The sequence below is a fragment of the Apus apus genome, chromosome 4, assembly GCF_020740795.1.
Source record: "Apus apus isolate bApuApu2 chromosome 4, bApuApu2.pri.cur, whole genome shotgun sequence".
NCBI lineage: Eukaryota > Metazoa > Chordata > Aves > Apodiformes > Apodidae > Apus > Apus apus.
The window spans coordinates 105,840,937-105,857,203 of record NC_067285.1 but is presented as its reverse complement, the minus strand read 5'-3'; the positions used below and the strand labels follow the sequence as shown (position 1 = coordinate 105,857,203).

The 16,267-nt window shown below is 44.6% G+C and overlaps 1 protein-coding gene across 2 annotated transcripts; it reads right to left on the bottom strand.

Moving 5' to 3' along the window:
* Positions 1 to 7,812: 7,812 nt before the first annotated feature.
* On the bottom strand, positions 7,813 to 15,794 carry TNIP2 (TNFAIP3 interacting protein 2). 2 transcript variants are annotated; one of them, XM_051619638.1, is made up of 6 exons: positions 15,316 to 15,794; positions 12,694 to 12,999; positions 10,729 to 10,812; positions 9,869 to 10,150; positions 9,372 to 9,491; positions 7,813 to 8,875 (listed from the first exon to the last, which is right to left on the bottom strand). In XM_051619638.1, the coding sequence occupies exons 1-6, from the start codon at positions 15,751 to 15,753 to the stop codon at positions 8,594 to 8,596; spliced, it is 1,512 nt and encodes a 503-aa protein (XP_051475598.1). In that variant the 5' UTR covers positions 15,754 to 15,794; the 3' UTR covers positions 7,813 to 8,593. The 2 variants fall into 2 exon arrangements, with proteins under 2 accessions (XP_051475598.1, XP_051475600.1); XM_051619640.1 differs by lacking the exon at positions 10,729 to 10,812.
* Positions 15,795 to 16,267: the final 473 nt, after the last annotated feature.

Genomic DNA, 16,267 nt, shown 5'->3' with positions numbered 1-16,267 from the left:
CAGTGTCATGTGACCAGTGTGTGTAGGTGCAACAAAACGAAGCCTCAAAACAGTTCAGAAAATAAGCTGTCACCCCTTCTTTGGGTGAGGTGGTTGTGCTCATAAATTTTTTCCACTGCACGTTGTGGCTCCCCAGGAGCTGTCACCATGCAGAGAGTTTAGGGGATTCCACATCTGGTTATCAAAGGATGGATCTTGTGTGGGAGGGGGAAGCCTGCCTGCACCCAACACTGGCTCCTAGTCTCAGCCACAGAGATTTGTCTAAAAAATGACTTTGTGCACGTAACTGTCTCTAAAACACCCTGGCCTAGTCCATTGCTTTGCCTCTGTGTCTCTTTCAAACAAATTCCACCTTCCTTCCCTTTCCAGGCCCTCTTTGCTCAGTGGCAATTGCTGGAGAGCCCATCCCCTCTGAAGGTAGATGAATTCCTGCTTTGCACATAGTACAGATCTTTGGGGCTGTCAGAGACCCTGTCAGTCCCATCACACCACCAGGCACAACCTGTACCCTGTATATTTTGAAATCTCTTACTTGCAAGAACAGTGGCCTTGAAAAGGCGTAAAACTTTGTGGGTGCCAAATGGGAAAGTGGTGGTGTGACCTCTGGAGATGAAGTGCCATTTGATGATCTCTCTTCCCTAATACAAGATGTACTTGATGAAGCAAGAAGGGCAATCATATCGTGGTTTTGGGGCCAAGCTGTGTCTTGGCGATTCGAGTCACTCAACTGGAGTGCCCGGCATCACAGGCAGAAACTGTTTTTGTGTTTGAGTAACTGGAACAGGGCAAAAGTGGGCTCTGATGATCAGGTGGTCTGCTTAGGAGAGAGAGAGAGAGGGGGCCTGGCCTCCTCAATCCTGTTAAAAGAGATTACTTATGGTTTAAAGCTATTTTAGAGTCATGGGGGAAGCTGTCAAAATTCTGCTTTATAGAAAAATAAGAGGTGCAAGCTCAGAGGCAGAGCTTATTTTGCATCCTTCATCCTCTAATAAAGGTTAAAATCCCTTCTTTTTTTTAGCAAAAGGAGAAAAGTGTGTACCTCCATATGCATGCCTGTTGCCTGCTATACCCAGGTTTCAAATTCCCTCAGTCACTCAATGCCATGATACCTTCATCTATATTCCTTCAGCTTCTCTTCAGAGGGTTGTTTTTCATGGCTAATTTTAGGCCTGACCTTGCAATTACTGGTACTGTAAGTTTCAGCTTCCTGTTAAAAAGCCACTCTCAGGACATAGCTCTGTAGTGACAAGGTTAGCCTGGATTTTGCTTGCTCTTCCTGCAGACTGTAGCCACTGTTCTGTAGGATCTTCACGTGCTCTGGACTCCCACATCTTCTCCCTTCTCAACATAATCACCAGCAAAATGTGTCCCATACCAGTGAATACTGGTAATGGAGAGGCTGTTGTTGCAAGGTCATTAGAGTAGATCACCACGGACCTAATGAATGAATTCTGTCATCACAGTAAATGAAAAAATTTCTATAAATCTTCCCACTCCTGCCCTTGTGATGTCTCCCCACTGCACAGTGCACCAGTGAAGCACAGACAGGCCTCACTGCCTGTGTGATAGGGGACATGTCCCTCATCCTAAGAATTGTCTCATGTACATTCACAGTTGGCATCTGTTTGATCCTTAAGTACAGGTACAGCTTGTCCCTCTCAGGTGAAGGTTTGCTGGCCTTGTAGCAGATGACTCCTGTTGCTGGAGAGTTGTCACTGGGAAGGAGACTGTCCCCATCACTGTGCCCAGGTGGGCCTGCGCCAAGGTACCCAAATATGGGGAATGATGTTCCCCTTAAAATCACATCCTTTTGTGTGCCCGTCACGTGTGTGTAACAGGTGCTGGTTTCAGTGCATCACTGAAACTGTGTGTTCTAGGGGTTGTGAGTAAGAAGGGGTCTAGAAGATACAGGCTGCTGCTGGGCTTCTGCCCTACTTGTCTCTCTGATGTTGTTGCTCTTCTGGCTCTTTGCTTTGCCTGCCCTGTTGTGACAAGTGAGGGGCAGAGATGGGCCTTTGCAAAGTACTCAAACAAGTCTGGAATGCCATTAACTATGGGAACTGCTCTAGCTCTTGTTTTCTAGGCACCCTACACCCCTCTTATGGGGCTTGCTTGGCTGCTCTGCCAATGCAGTGCAGTTAATGCTCAAGGAGCAGTTCCTCAAATGCACCCAGTAGGTGTGTCTCATGAGTGACAGATGTTCCTGCTGGTAAGGATCAACCACTACTCAAGTTTAGGGCTCAAACTAGGCCTGGTTTTGGTGGACGGTGGAAAGGCCCCTTATCACAGCAGCCAGGTTCAAAAGAAGATGCCTTTACCTCTGGACCTCTGGATATTTGTTGAGGGTGGCACATGGGAAAGCTCTCTCCTTCCTGGGACAGGTAAGAACAGGCTTTGCAGAAGGTGGAACAGGTACTCAGTGCTGAGGTCAGAAGAGGACCTGAAAATCACTAAATTTGGTCTCCACCATTGAGGGCAAGTTCAGGCGAGGGGAAGGAGGAGTAGGATGCTCTTTTAGACCGCACTCCTCTGTAGTGTGCATGAGTCACTTCACATTCCACCAAGTCCCCCTTTCTCTTGGTAGGTTATGTTCTTCCCTGAATGTCTGTGCACCTTTGCATGTCTCTGTGGAGGCCTGAGCTTCCTTGAGATGTGGTGATCATGGTCAGAATGAGGGCTGGTTCCTCTGTGAATGTCTGAGCTTTCTTTACTCCTTTTCCCTTTCCTATGAGCTGGAATCCCTTAGTCTAAGGAGATCTGAGCTCCTCTCACCTGCCCTGCTGTTTGTCCCAGAAGAGATGAAGACCCTGCCCTGTAGTGTGTCTGAGACCTGCTTCCTGCTTCATATCTGCAGGAAAAGCCCCAGGGCTTTCTGAGTGAGACTAGTCACAGTGGGGCTGCTCCTGGAGCTGGTGTGTGGGCCCTTGGCTGCCTCACAGCAGAGGCCCAGGTGGTGGGTGCAGGTGGCTGGTTCTCACGAGCTGCAGCTGGGCCAGCTCAGGGAAGGCTGTGAGGGCACCAGCTGGAGGGACATCACAAGTTGGCACCTTGCCCTCATGCCAGCAAGGTACAATTCCCTTGGTGTGTCCTCCCAGAGAAGGCAGCCCCAGGCATCACCTAAGTCTGGACCACTGTGGAGGAGGACGTGGAGCTGTGAAGCCCACTGTTCTGCTCAGCTGCCTGTTTTGTGCAGGAGAGGTTTGGGATGTGGCTGGAGGAAGTCTGGCTGCAGTAGGAACCAAGAGGCTGGATGAAGAGCTGGTGGGACAGGTGACAGGCTTGACTGGTAATGTGTGTAGCCCTCCTGTAAAAACTGCCTGTGTGTAACCAAGAGCATGTCTGTTGGCAACTGAAATAAAATAAGTAAAGCTTTTTGTATGAAGACAGGCTTGACAAAGAGGTTGGGTGAGTGCAGGATGGGGGAGGAGGGGAGAGGGTTGCAGTGGTGACGGGGAGGGGATGGATGTGGATCTGCAAGCACTGCAGATCTGGGTCCCACCTCTCTTTCCTCCCTCCCACTCCTTGAGAAATTAGCGTGTGAAAGCCTCGGGCAAGGTGAGTTTGTGTGATGCTGAGGAGGTGGGTGTCAGCACCAGCATCCAGAGCTGCCCTGCTGATGGGTGCTTGGCCCATCTACCAGCCAGGTCTCCACAAGATGTGCTGCAGGGCTGGCCTGGGGGATGATCATAGAATCGTAGAACCATTCAGGTTGGAAAAGGGGATCACAGAGTCCAACCATCATCCCTACTTTACAAAGTTCTCCCCTAAACCATATCCACCAACACCACATCCAAATGTCCCTTAAACACATCCAGGGATGGTGACTCAACCACCTCCCTGGGCAGCCTATTCCAGTGTCTGAACACTCCCTCTGTGAAAAAAAATTTCCTAATGTCCAGTCTAAATGGTCAGAGGAACAAGCATGGTTAAGCCAAGTACACACTTCAGATGTGGCTTTATTCATGTCTTCTAGAAATAAGCTGTCTCATAACCTGCCATCTGGTTCAGTGCTGTTCACAACAGAGCTCCATGTGCCATGGAAGTATCTCAAACCCCTGAGGGAGGCTGCTAGCCACTACAGATGCCATCCATCCAGTGCATGCTGTGAAGAGTTCCTGCACCAACAGCTGACAGTAAGTGTGAAAAAGGAGGAAAAAGTAGATGTACTAAAGAAAAAGGGAAGAATGTGCTGAGCAGCAGCAGAGTGGAAGCTGTGCCACTTGGGTCAGTCGGTGCCTTTCAGGAGCTCCTGCTTCAGCAGTTGCTGCAGTACCTTGTAAACCCCCACCCAACCTTACTGGAGCTCTGACTCCCCCAGCTAGGACAGCCCATGGCAGGAAATGCTTCAGGGTGGGTGCTGGGCTGTGTTTTGCCCTTGACAAACTGTTGGAGGCATCAGGTGAGAAGGCAAGAGCTTAACCTTATATCCCATCCCTCTGCTGAGACCCTACTGGGTTGACCTAGTGACTAGTAAGTATTTCTTTAGGTTTTTAGCTGACCCCCCCCCCAGCTGATAGCTAGTGGAGCATGGTACTAGGAAATACTACTACAGCATACTTTGAATTCACATAGATTTTGTAGAAAAAAGAATTTGAGACTTCCCTTTTTTAGAAGGAGAAGAACTGCTGTTCTGAGTACAACTATGTGGCATCTTGTTTGGAATTTCCCTTGCTTTCTATATATACACATACAGCAAAGCCACAGGAAATGGAAGCTTAAAAAAAAAATACCATAGAGCATAGGTATCTGCTTCTTGAACAAATTTTATTTTTGTAGTTGGTTTTATTATTAGTGAGCATTTAATCTTGAGGCATCACTTAAGGCTTGTTTTAAAAGATGTGATGTCCTAAGTGGTTGGAGGGGGAAGCAGACATTGCCTTAGAAACTGCAGATTTAAGAAGCTCTTTAGGTTCTATACTGGCCATGCTATAGAAGAGAGCTTTGTTGAGCATCTCTCACTTGGGACTTTTGGCATAGGGACCAACTTCTGAGGCTTCTTGTTGTATTTTTTGACCTTCAGTGAGTCAGTCTTGCCTACAGCTGCTGTCATGATTGTGTGCTAAGTGCCTGCTTCTGCATGGCAACCAGCATAGTTATTAGTAAACAGAACTTACTTTAAAATTCCCAGCAAAATACATTACATTTAGGTCCAGGAGTAATGAGCAATAGCTTGCCAGGATGTATGGTCTGAAAACCTTGTTGGTGGGACAGCTGCTCAGGAGCTTGACCTGGGTCTGAACTCGGGCTCGTTTGGAGAGCAAAACTGAGGGAAGGTAATTTAATGAGGGAGAAATTTTAGGAGGAGGGATGGGCTAATCATGAAGGTAATTGGACAGATGCATCTTGGCAGCTCGGAATATGCTAAGAGCCATTCCTGCAAGTCCCAGAAGAGACCATTACCTGAACTCCCCTGAGCCTCCCTGGACCTACAGAGGTACCTCTGTCTTCTTGGCATGCCTCTGCAGTACAGACATTGCTCACCAGCAATGGGAGATTTACAGAAGCCTAAACGGGTGTTAACTTTGCCTGATAACAGGGTTCAGTTATCTTGGATACCTTCTGTTACCAATACAGCCAAATAGGAACCAAGTCCTATATGGTCACATAGTTTTTCAGTATGGTTTCAAGAGCCTCTTACATGAGGAGCTGCTTCTGCAGTTTTCTGCAGACGATGTGTGTTTCAGTGAACAAGTGTGGTACAAATGGATAATGAAAGTTCATAAAGTTTATGCCACTGAAGTTCCTTTCATTTTATGCAGTTACTTTCTTACTCATTTGCCTTTATTGCTTTCTTTTGTGAAAGGAGCTGGGCTGCTTTTACCATTTAACCAAACAAGACACACAGTACTTGGAGCCATTCAAGTGTCAGAGAAAACCAATGGGAGGTCACAAGGAGCTTTTCTTAATTTAAAGGGTTAAAAAAATGCTGGGAACTCATGGCTGCTTTCACTTCAGTGTTGGGAGAGTGGAGCTGACAGTTTTAATGCATTCTGGTCTGCAAGTTGAGGAACTTTGAGCTGTGAGTGTAGGTGGTGGTGGTGGCAATTGCTTGGGATGCCTCAATGTGTATGCTTTGCCTGGTGAGGAGAGGGCAAGCAGAGACTTGATATTGTTTCTTCAAGAGATCTACCAGTGACTTCAGTGTAGAAGTGAAATGACTGGTTAATAAACAAGTTTTCTTAGGAGGAAGTTTATGCCCTATAATCTGACATAAACATTTGCATGTAAGACACTGGTAGTTCTTCATAGTGTGTGTAACCAGTTTCTTGTGTAAGCCAAAACAAGAAATAGGCATGGCTTTTTACCAGCCAGAAAAACTCAGGAAACGGTAAAATAAAATATCTCTGAAATGAGGTATTTTTAGACTGGAAAACAGCAGATCTGTCCTAGATTTTTGCCACAGGTATTCAAAATCTAGTAATTTAATGCGTAGCTTTAAGTGGCAGCTGCAATCTGTGCATAACCTATAGCTTCACCTGTTTGTGTCTGTTGGTGCAGTGTGGTCCTCTGTGGAGCTATATCCAGTTTCCCAGCATTGAAGTGCTCTCCTTTCCCAGGGTTCAGACTCTCATCTCTGCTCTGACAAGGGATCAAACTTACAGGTTTTAAAATTGCAAGAGTAGGTACTATTAATTTTTGTGTACTGCATATTCTTCTAATTCTTGCATCTATCTCTGATAGTTGTAGGCCAGTCTGTCCAACTATACCCAAGGGAATAACAGGAGTGGAAACCTGTAGCATTTACCTTCTGACTGATGTGTATTAAATAGTGATCATCTCAAATGCAAAAAAAAAGTGCAGTGATCTGCCAAGATCTAACTTTATTGTTGTGTTTGTAACTATCTTGTATTGTGAATCACTAGAAGGTCCATACTCTGCTGTATGAATCACTGGCAATGTAGTATTGGTGTACACTGAGCTGTAAACAAGGCTTGTCTAGTGAGAAGCATCAGAAAAAGGTTAACTTATGCCACAGGAAGTTTAATCATGTTTCTCAGCCTGGATTCTGTGGGCTGCTCTGATCTCTTAAGACCTTAAAAGGCATTGTGTAAAATGGCTATTAAAAAAATTAAATCTCTGCATGCTTGTGCATGTTATATTAGGAAAAACAAGCTAGTAATCTATCACAGGTTTGCAATGAGTTAAAGCCTAGATTACTAAGAGCAGTTGCACCTGCATACTGCCTGCAATGGCCCATGCATCTTTTTTTTGTAATATCCCACTTAAGGCAACATTGGTTTAAATTATCATCTTCCTTTAGGGCTCTAACAGGATCATGAAAAGGAAAACCAAGGAAAATATCCACAATCCTCCTGAAGTGTAGTACTGGGGAGGAAGCAAAGCAGAAGTGTCGTTATACCAAGCAAGTTTGCTTTAATTATGAAAGGTGATGGTTGAACTAGGCCTTTACTTTGCATCCCATCCTTAACTCCAGCCCTGACAGTGAGAAACACCAGGAGCCAAGGCTGAAAAAAACTGTAGTCCTGTTACAGTTGTACACTTTAACTTCACACATCTCAGAACGGTCCCCTGATACTTATTGAAGTCATCTCCAGTGTAGATAGGATAAGAAGACATTTAAGCTAGCATTGGTGTTGTCAAAGATGTGTGTCAGGGTAGGTTGTTAAATATGTTCTTGTGCATCTGAAAGGTTGTTCTTCCTCTCAAAAATGAGTAGTGATTTTTCAACATATTTGAAAATAGTCTGAGACACTGGCTATCACTGAAGTACTGAAATATATCTGAAACCATGAGTTAGTCCTTAGTATAGTTACTGGGACTATTTCACATCTAAATACTTGCACAGAAAGATAGATTTTTCACCACTTTACTAATGTAGTAAAGCAACTGCACAATCACTTTTATTATAAAAAATAAACCTTAGATAAAATAGAATACAATCCATAATTACACAAATACACATTTACAAATGTGTACAGAAGTTACTTATGGCACAGCAAAAAATAAATATCCCTGTACATAGTTTCTGTGCAAAAAGACAGGCTAGTTTTAGTCAGTAACCAGCCCTTTTATGTTTTCTTCACCTCTCCGAATTTCAGTGAAACACGAGGATTTTCAGATGAGACATCTGAAAGTTCAGCCCCAACATGCAAGAAAATGCTTTCACTTTTAATCCAAACAAAGCACAGTAAGATTTTTCCTTTCTTCTGCCAAAATGCTTCTCCCCTGTTCTTCAGCCTAGATTTTTGGAAGAGGAGAAAAATTTCAAGTTCAGTAATTTTTTTCCACAAGTCTTCAGACTACTGTAAAAAATTAGACTCAAAAATGAGTCAAGCTGCACTCTGAAGCTAACTACCACTATAAGTTTCAGTTTAGCTTGTAGTAGAATTTGCATTATGCTTGCTTCCTCATAGTTGGCAAAAATAATTCTTCATAAAAACACTTTGCTGTAACTTGAAGTCTTTCACACAGTCCAAGAGAAGGTGAAATGAAAGAAGAGGTAGATATCGTTCATCCTAATTCCTCAGAGCTGTCCATTTGCATTACTCTGGTTTAGGACTGTAGGAGATGTGCACAGAGCAAAGTTTTACTCATAAAGTAGTGATCGACTTACATGCCTCACATCATGTGGTCACTGACAACATTCATCAACATGCTTGAGGAATTCATCGCTGAGTTCATCACTGAAAAACCTCATACAGTGAGGACATCTAAGTTCACCCTGTGCCCTGCCCTCAGATCCTGAATTTGCATTGTCTGCAGGAGGAGAAACTTGTTCAGACTCTGAAGATGTTCTTCTTGTGCCTGTTTGGCCTGGGCTGTTGCCTCGTAGGTGTTCAACGTTTGTCTGTACATACATGTGGCTTTGGTTACCAACGTGAACTCTGAAGTGACTACTTGGGTCTCTTGAGTCCTAGAAAGAGAAAGAGGAGCTCTTGAAAAAGATGCTGTACAAATACATTCTTTACCAGGTGTTAACTTCTATCACCTTTATCTGAAACACTGCTTATGTCTTTATCAGAAGGTTTGTAAATAGGCACCAGTTTTTACAATTTTATTAATACTGTTGTAAAGAAGGCTTGTAGAAAACACTGAATATAGTCAGTACGCCACTTTTAAGATGGTGCTGTAATTAAGAATCATGGCCATCCTTCTCTTCCTTCTAAGAATTCACCCTTACTATCTTGATCCAAGATAGAAGGAAAATGGACTGGAAAGGGGTGTTGCACATGTCTTGAGAAACATCTCCTCTACAACTGACTATGAAATAAATTTAAGTTTTTGATTGCTGCACTGAGCTGAAATGGTGTTAAAGTACTAAGATTTTTTTTAATACATTGAAAAGTAAATTTTAGCCCTGAATCCTATTGACATGCTTTAATTGAAAAAGCAGCCTGTTGCTTTCTTACCTGTCTTCTTGCTAGCTGGTGTTGCAGACATACAACTTCTGCCTGAAGCTCTTGAATTTTACTCTGTGCTCGTTCTCTGTCCGATCTCTCTGAAGTGAAATCATCTTTATAAACTAGGACCTGAAAAATAATCTTCATGTTAATATTTTATAAATCAGAGCATTGGCAGGTTAGATTAAAAAGTTGAGGCTGTGATTCCTTTGGTAAATACTTATTCCCAAAATCTCAATATTATCTTCTCCATCTCATATCTGTACTTAAAAGGATCTGTATTTTTTTCAGTTCTTTCATATTTTGTATTAAAGCTGGCAGAACTGCATGCAGTTCTGTAAGTAGTGGGTTTCCTTTAAATCTGTGTTGTTAAGTATCTGTATAGCCAAATACGGCAAGACAAGTGGCAAATGTTAAAATGAGTAAGTTCATTTTTCCCCCTTAGACTTCAGTGGTCTGGGGAGAAACTAAGAATTCCCACCTCTAGGAAAAAGAAAGGTAATGACCTGTTGCTCCAGCATTTGTATGCGCTCATTATCTGCTTCACTCGTCTTCTTCACGTCTTCTAATTCTCTCTTCGTTTTTACACATTCATTCATTTTTTCTTCCAGTAGCTTGTTTAACCGGAATATCTCCTTGTGCATCAGGTCAGAATTGGTTTGTGCTGAAGTTACTCCGTGCTGCTGCTCCAGCTGCGTCTTCATCTCCTTCAGCTGCAAGTGGAGTCGCTTCACGTACTCATCCCTACTCGCATCGTATTTCTGCCATTTTGCATTTAAGTCTTCCACCTGAAAGATCACCCAGAGAGTCATGAAGAACATGAAGACAGAAACAGGAAGGAACAAGCTTTCAAGCTTTTGAAGACTGTACGTGTGGGGCCAAAAGTCTCCCAAACATAATGTAACATAATATGCTGACACAACCACTGAGTGTGGGCAACCAGCTTGACAGGAGAGCAGAAGATGATCACGCTATAAACCACACTCTTCTCAGGCAGCCTTCCCCATTCACCATCCTATAAGGACAGTATTAAATAACATGGAATGGGAGGGCTTGGCAGTGACACTGGGCCTAGTGCTGTTCTCCTGGAGTAGAATACTGATGCATGAAAGGAACATGATTTTTTTGGTTTTTTTTCTGTGGTGTGTTTTTAACAACAAAACCCCAATACATTCAAAATAGTGTATTGAGTTGTTCTTAGCTAGGGTAACAAAGACTATGTGCCATGTTGAAAGGACTAGAAAGAATTTTGGACTTGCATTAAACTGCCATTTTATCAGATTAATCAGGCCTTCCCTATTGCAAATGTACTGTAATTCAAAATATTCAATCAAATCTTCATGTTGTACAGAATGAAAGTACTCACATGAGCTACTTTTTGTTTTAACATCCTGTTTTCATCTTGCAGATTGCAGATCAGAGCTTGAAGTGAAGTTTCATTGTCTAAAAGCTATAATTTTCAGATAAAGGAAGTGTTACTTTAACATTAAAAAATCCCAAAAGCTACAGCTATGTTGTTAAACTGGAATTAATTTGTTGTTTTTTTTTTTTTTTAAATTCCTCTTAAACTGCTTGCTGCCAGTGAAACAAATACATACATCTAGGTCTGCTTAATTTTATGTAGTATATTTCTAAATACTAATAGTACAGCCTACAGCTTTTATTATTAATAAGAAGAGCAAAAATGTACTCTAGCTTTTACCACCTTGGTATTGCTTTTAAATCTGTGTGATGTCATGAAAACGTGTCTTACCAAATTCTGAGCCTACTAATAGTGACAAGAAAAATGCCACACATTTCACACAGATGAGGGTCTACACTGATGACAACTGAGCTGAACAGTTTACACAAACTCCTTGGAAAGTACTTGTTTGGAGCAGGGAAAGGTATGACAAAGACATGGATATGCTGTCATCTTACTTTGTTATTACTGTCAATTTTGGCCAGTACTAGGAAGAAATTACTGAGGGGAAAAAACCCTGCTTGCTAAATAATTGACTAAAATGATACCTCTTTTTTACAGTTGTGACATCTGCTTAAAAAAACCCCAGTGTACATGAGTAATATAGAACACTTTTGTACAAAATTCCCTAGAATCAGCTAGTAATTGCATCTGAAATTTCTTTTCTTCAAGAGGGAAGTCCCCACTGTACAAGGTTAGCTACTTATTACATATATCAAAGCCAATCAAGTTTCCTGTCTGTCAATCACATGTAAAATATGATAATAAAAAAGTCTTTTTTTCTTATATATATAGCCAACCTCTGTTTCTTACAGGTAACTTTAATGTGAATAAGTCTTCTTTGGAAATGCTCCAGGGATGTTCTACAAAGTCGAAGTGAGCATGAATAGAGTTTACCCATAAAAGCATAGTTGAGTAGTGATGTGAAACAGACATTACCACTATGTAGCAGTAAGTGCAGAGGACAGAGTGATTCTTTTTTGTGAGAACTGGCTGTAGCATCCTGCTATCAATACTGATCTGTTATTGGAGGCAGCACCGCTAATGTTATTTTCTTATATTATCAGGAACTAGCTAATGATTCTGAACCATCATGATTTCTGGAACAACAGAACAACATCATCTACCTCTACCCTGTGCTGAAACGGTTCAGCTAAGGTGATGATGCAGCAAAGCCACATCACCATGTACAATGTGTGCCAAAATCCAGGTGCTTCTTTGTGCCCCTTGGTAGCATTTCTGCCACGTTCCTATCATTAAGCATTGTTTCTAAACATTCCCACTGGAGAGAAACATTGCCTTTCACTGAAAGGCCAGGAGGGAACCCAAGACACCTTGACTTACTTGTCCCTAAGCACCTTTCTGTAGGTCTGTTGTACATGTGCAAAGCCAAATCCTGATCTGAGAGGACCAGGTGCTCTAGATTTCTTACTATAAATACTCCTTTAAAATATCTTTACTTTGTTTTGTCATTTAGGTGCTTAACAAGTCATCAGGAGGTATCACCATCAAAAGCACAGCACCATCTAGTGATGCACAGAAGCATGCTGTGGTGTAAAGAAGGTACTGTCTCCTGTATATGCAGGGAAGAAGTGTAATCATGGAATTGCTGAAGTTGGAAGGGACCTCTCAAGATCCTCTCCAAGAAAAGCCTCTGATGATAAGCGAGATGGCCAAAATGCAAGTGATTGACAACTGCTTCCATCCTAAATTTTTGGTACTTGGAATTAGTTAGAGCTTGCCATGGTAATCTTTTCACCCTACATTAAATTATTTAACGGGATTTTTCTCACCACTCCCCAGTTACAACTATTACAACACCTCAGAAGCTAAGAGGACTTGAAAAAAACATAGTAGCAATAAGAATACCTGATTAGATCTTTCAGTAGGTGTCTGGTCATCTGAATTCCCCTTCTCTTTCCTTTGCTTCTCTTCTAGACATTTTGCCAGATGTTGACACATTTCTGCTGTGGATGCTAATTTGCGTTGAAGCTGGTGAGTTTCATCAGCGAGTGAGCGGCACAAAACATCGCTGGTGGCCTGAGCCTTCTCTCTCTCTGCCAAGCTCTTCTGAAGTCGTAAGATTTCCCTCTCCTTTTCGTGTGGAGGCTGATTTATCATCTGCTGTATCTCTCTGTTTTTCTCCTCTAGTTGCTGATTCAAATTCTGTACTTCCTAAACAGAAGAGGGAGGGAAAGTTATTTAAAAGCAAAGTGAACTCAAAAGCCAAAATGTGTCTAAGACTGACTTTCATATTGCAGTAATTCCAAATTGCTCCTATATTAAGTGTTAAGTACTTAAAAAATAAATTAAATCCCATCCATTTCTATACAATCACTCAGCCTTGGAACTGACAGATCAATCAGTGAAAACTGCTAATTGCTTGGACATCTATACACACACACTTCCTATTCAGTAGAATGAAGAAACAACAAAAATTCAGGAAGGTTTAATGAAAAGATACACAACAGCAACAAACTAAAGATAGAACTTAGAAGAAACAAAGTAGTTTAAAAGGAATAACTGTGGAGACTGAGAAATGCTTTCTGCTGCTGCATTCTAAATTACCAGACAGAGCTTTTCCTAAAATCAATCAATAAATAATAATAATAAATATATATATTAAAAAAAAAAAAAAGGAACTGGAAAGTCATTCTATCAAAAACCTGTGCAGTGTATTCACTGCCTGGCACTGTCACAAGGACAAAGCAGAGGGAGCAAACACAGCAACCTTCCCACCTAGGAAAGCAAGAGTGGTAAGGACAAGCAAACAGAAAATGAAACCTGTGTGACAGCAATGACTCTATTTTTGCCATAGCTGATGCTCCAAGGTATGGGGGAGGGGTCTGACATACTCTAAGGAAACAAATGTGTATCTCATTGCTGCACATTCTTGTTAAATTGGAATCTCTGTGGGATCATCCACACTGCATGAAGTTAATGCCTCTGCAGGTGTTTTGAGAAGGAAGAAGCTTGCTTGCTGACTGGGGGAAACCACTCTGTAGCACCACGTATCTGAAGGACACCAGTCCTAACTTTGTCAAAAACAGCCTGCACTTGATATCCTCAAAAAGTGGCAGATGCTGGTAACAAAAGCCTCTGCAGCAGTGATCCTCCAGAACCAATGGTGCCCTGGATGCCAGCGCAGACCATGAGACAGGTACAAGCTTGATTCTACCCTTCCAGTTCTTCGGGAGTGCTAACGGAGCTGTAAATCAGAGGGAGCTCTCTTCTTTGCCAGCATTGTAGGCCTCCTGACTTCAGAAAATGTCCTTTTGTTGTTATTTTTAGTGACAATTATTTCAGTTTCTCACTAGGCATAAAATATTTCTAAAAAGAAAATGAATACCTAACAGGAATAGCACTTGTTCTTATTTCTGACATTTAAATTCCTCAGCATCATGCTAAACTTCCCCTTTGCTATAAAGACATTCAGCATCAGACTTCAAAATAAATTCAGATCCCACAAGCCTGTCATCTGCCTGCAAAGTGTAAGATCATCTCTTACTACAAATTTCCAAACTTGAACTTATTTTAAATGTATTTTAGGTGAGTGTCATATATGGAAAATGTTTTGTATAAGCATTAGGTCAAGAGATTACTTATGACAAAAATACTTGTTTCAATTTTAAGTACTGCTTCTTGGTTTGGAAATTGCTTTATGCAGCTTCATATAGAAAGGAATGCTTTAAAGTTTTCTAAGTATTTCATGCTGAACCTGGGACAGTTTTAATGACAGTAACACAAACAGCACTTGTGGCAGGTGGGAGGAGATGCAGTTTTGAGACCACTTTTTTCCTGTCATAAAAGATGCCAACATCCCTAATCCATCTCCTCACAATCCAGACTTGCCAGTTACTTCTCCCAGGGTTAACGTGCTGCCCTAATGTCAATATAAACCCCCATTTTTAAGTGCACTTTAAAAAACTCACACACTTTAATAGCAAAAGTGGTGGCATCACTTGTTTACCTTACCAAAGAAAACTGCTGCATGTGATCAAGGGTCTTCGGTAAGTAATACGAACTTCCACATTTAGGGTTGTTTTTTTAAAACTGTTTTTCCTTCTCCTTGTGAGAATAGCTTACACGCAGACTTCTAATGCCACGCTAAGTTTTTGTTTCTGGAACTCGAGGCAGTGGGAACGAGCGCTGGCTGCAGCTGGTGAGCTGCTGTAAGCACGCCCCGGCTCCAGGCACGGAGCGCCAGCTCCGCTCCCGCCAGACGCACCAGCAGAGCATTTGCGGAGCTCAGAGCCCGGGCTCTGTCCCCACCGGCTTTGCGGTGCCACCCCCGTCTGCTCCAGGGAGCAGTCTCCGTGCCAAGCGCCTGCATCCTCCATTCAAGACATGCCTGCGGGGCTGACTAAGCTTAAGTTGCTCCTTTTTCTAGAGCGGGTGGCTGGATGCCGCTGCTCCCCTGGGCTGCGCGCAGCCCTCGCCCGCGGCAGCCGCTGCCCGCCAGCGCTCCCGGGAGGGCGTCCGCCGCGTTACCTGGCTCAGGGCTTCCACTCTTCGCGCCGAGAGCCGCTGGCTGTCCCGGAGCTGCTCCCGGGCCTGCCCCAGCTGCTCCAGCAGGCTCTCCACCAGCGACCGCGCCGGCTCCTCCGCGCCCGCCGGGGCCCGGCCGCCCCGCAGCTCCCGGAGGGCGGCCTCCTTGGCCGCCAGCTGCTGCTGGAGCTGCTTCAGCTGCTGGGCGGACTCGTGGTACAGCGTGCAGAGCGCGTTGTACCGCGGCACTTTGCTCTTCAGGCTCCTGTTTTCCCGGTGCAGCTTCTCCAGCGTCTCCTCCACCTGCTTGAAGCGGGCCGCCAGCGGGTCGGTGCTGCCCGCCTCGCTCAGCGAGCACATGGCCGGGGCAGGCGAGCCGCGGCCCCGCTGCTGCCCCTTCTCTTTCTTCTCCAGGGCGAGCACTAACCCGGCCAGCCGCATATACACCCGCAGCGGGGCCGGGGCCGCGGCTGCTGCTCGGCTCTTCCGCTTCCCCGCGGGCAGGGGGCTGGCCCCGCTCCTTTAAGCGCTCGCAGGGCCCGCCCGGCCCGGCCCGGCGCCCCGCCTCTGCCCGGGGGATCCCCGCGCCGGGGAGGGCCGCGCTTTCCCCCGCAGCCCGTGCGGGAGCGGGGCCCGGGGGCACGGCTGGCCGGGGATCCCCGAGGCGGGGAGGGGAACGGAAAGGGGAGCGGGCTGAGAGCTGGGGGCGGGCGGGAGGCGCGGGCTGGAGCGGGGGCTGCGGAGGGGAAGGGGAAGGTGAAGGTGAAGGAGCGGGTGGCGGCTGCAGGAGGGGCGGGGAGGGGGGTCCCGGGCGGGCGAGGGGCCGCTGCGGGGGGGGGAGAGCCGGCCGGTCGGGAGAGCCGGAGGGGGCTTGGTGGTGAAAGCGGGAGCGACGCGGGGCCGGGAGGGGCCGGCGGAGCCCTGCGGCAGCCCCGCTGCGGGATTTCCCCGCCGC

Coding starts and splice junctions, on each gene's coding strand:
- TNIP2 (XM_051619638.1), bottom strand. CDS start 15,753: ATGCGGCTGGCCGGGTTAGTGCTCGCCCTGGAGAAGAAAGAGAAGGGG. Junction 13,000..15,315: donor GAGTGGAAGCCCTGAGCCAG/GTAACGCGGCGG, acceptor TCTTCTGTTTAG/GAAGTACAGAATTTGAATCA. Junction 10,813..12,693: donor CTACTGAAAGATCTAATCAG/GTATTCTTATTG, acceptor TGAAAATTATAG/CTTTTAGACAATGAAACTTC.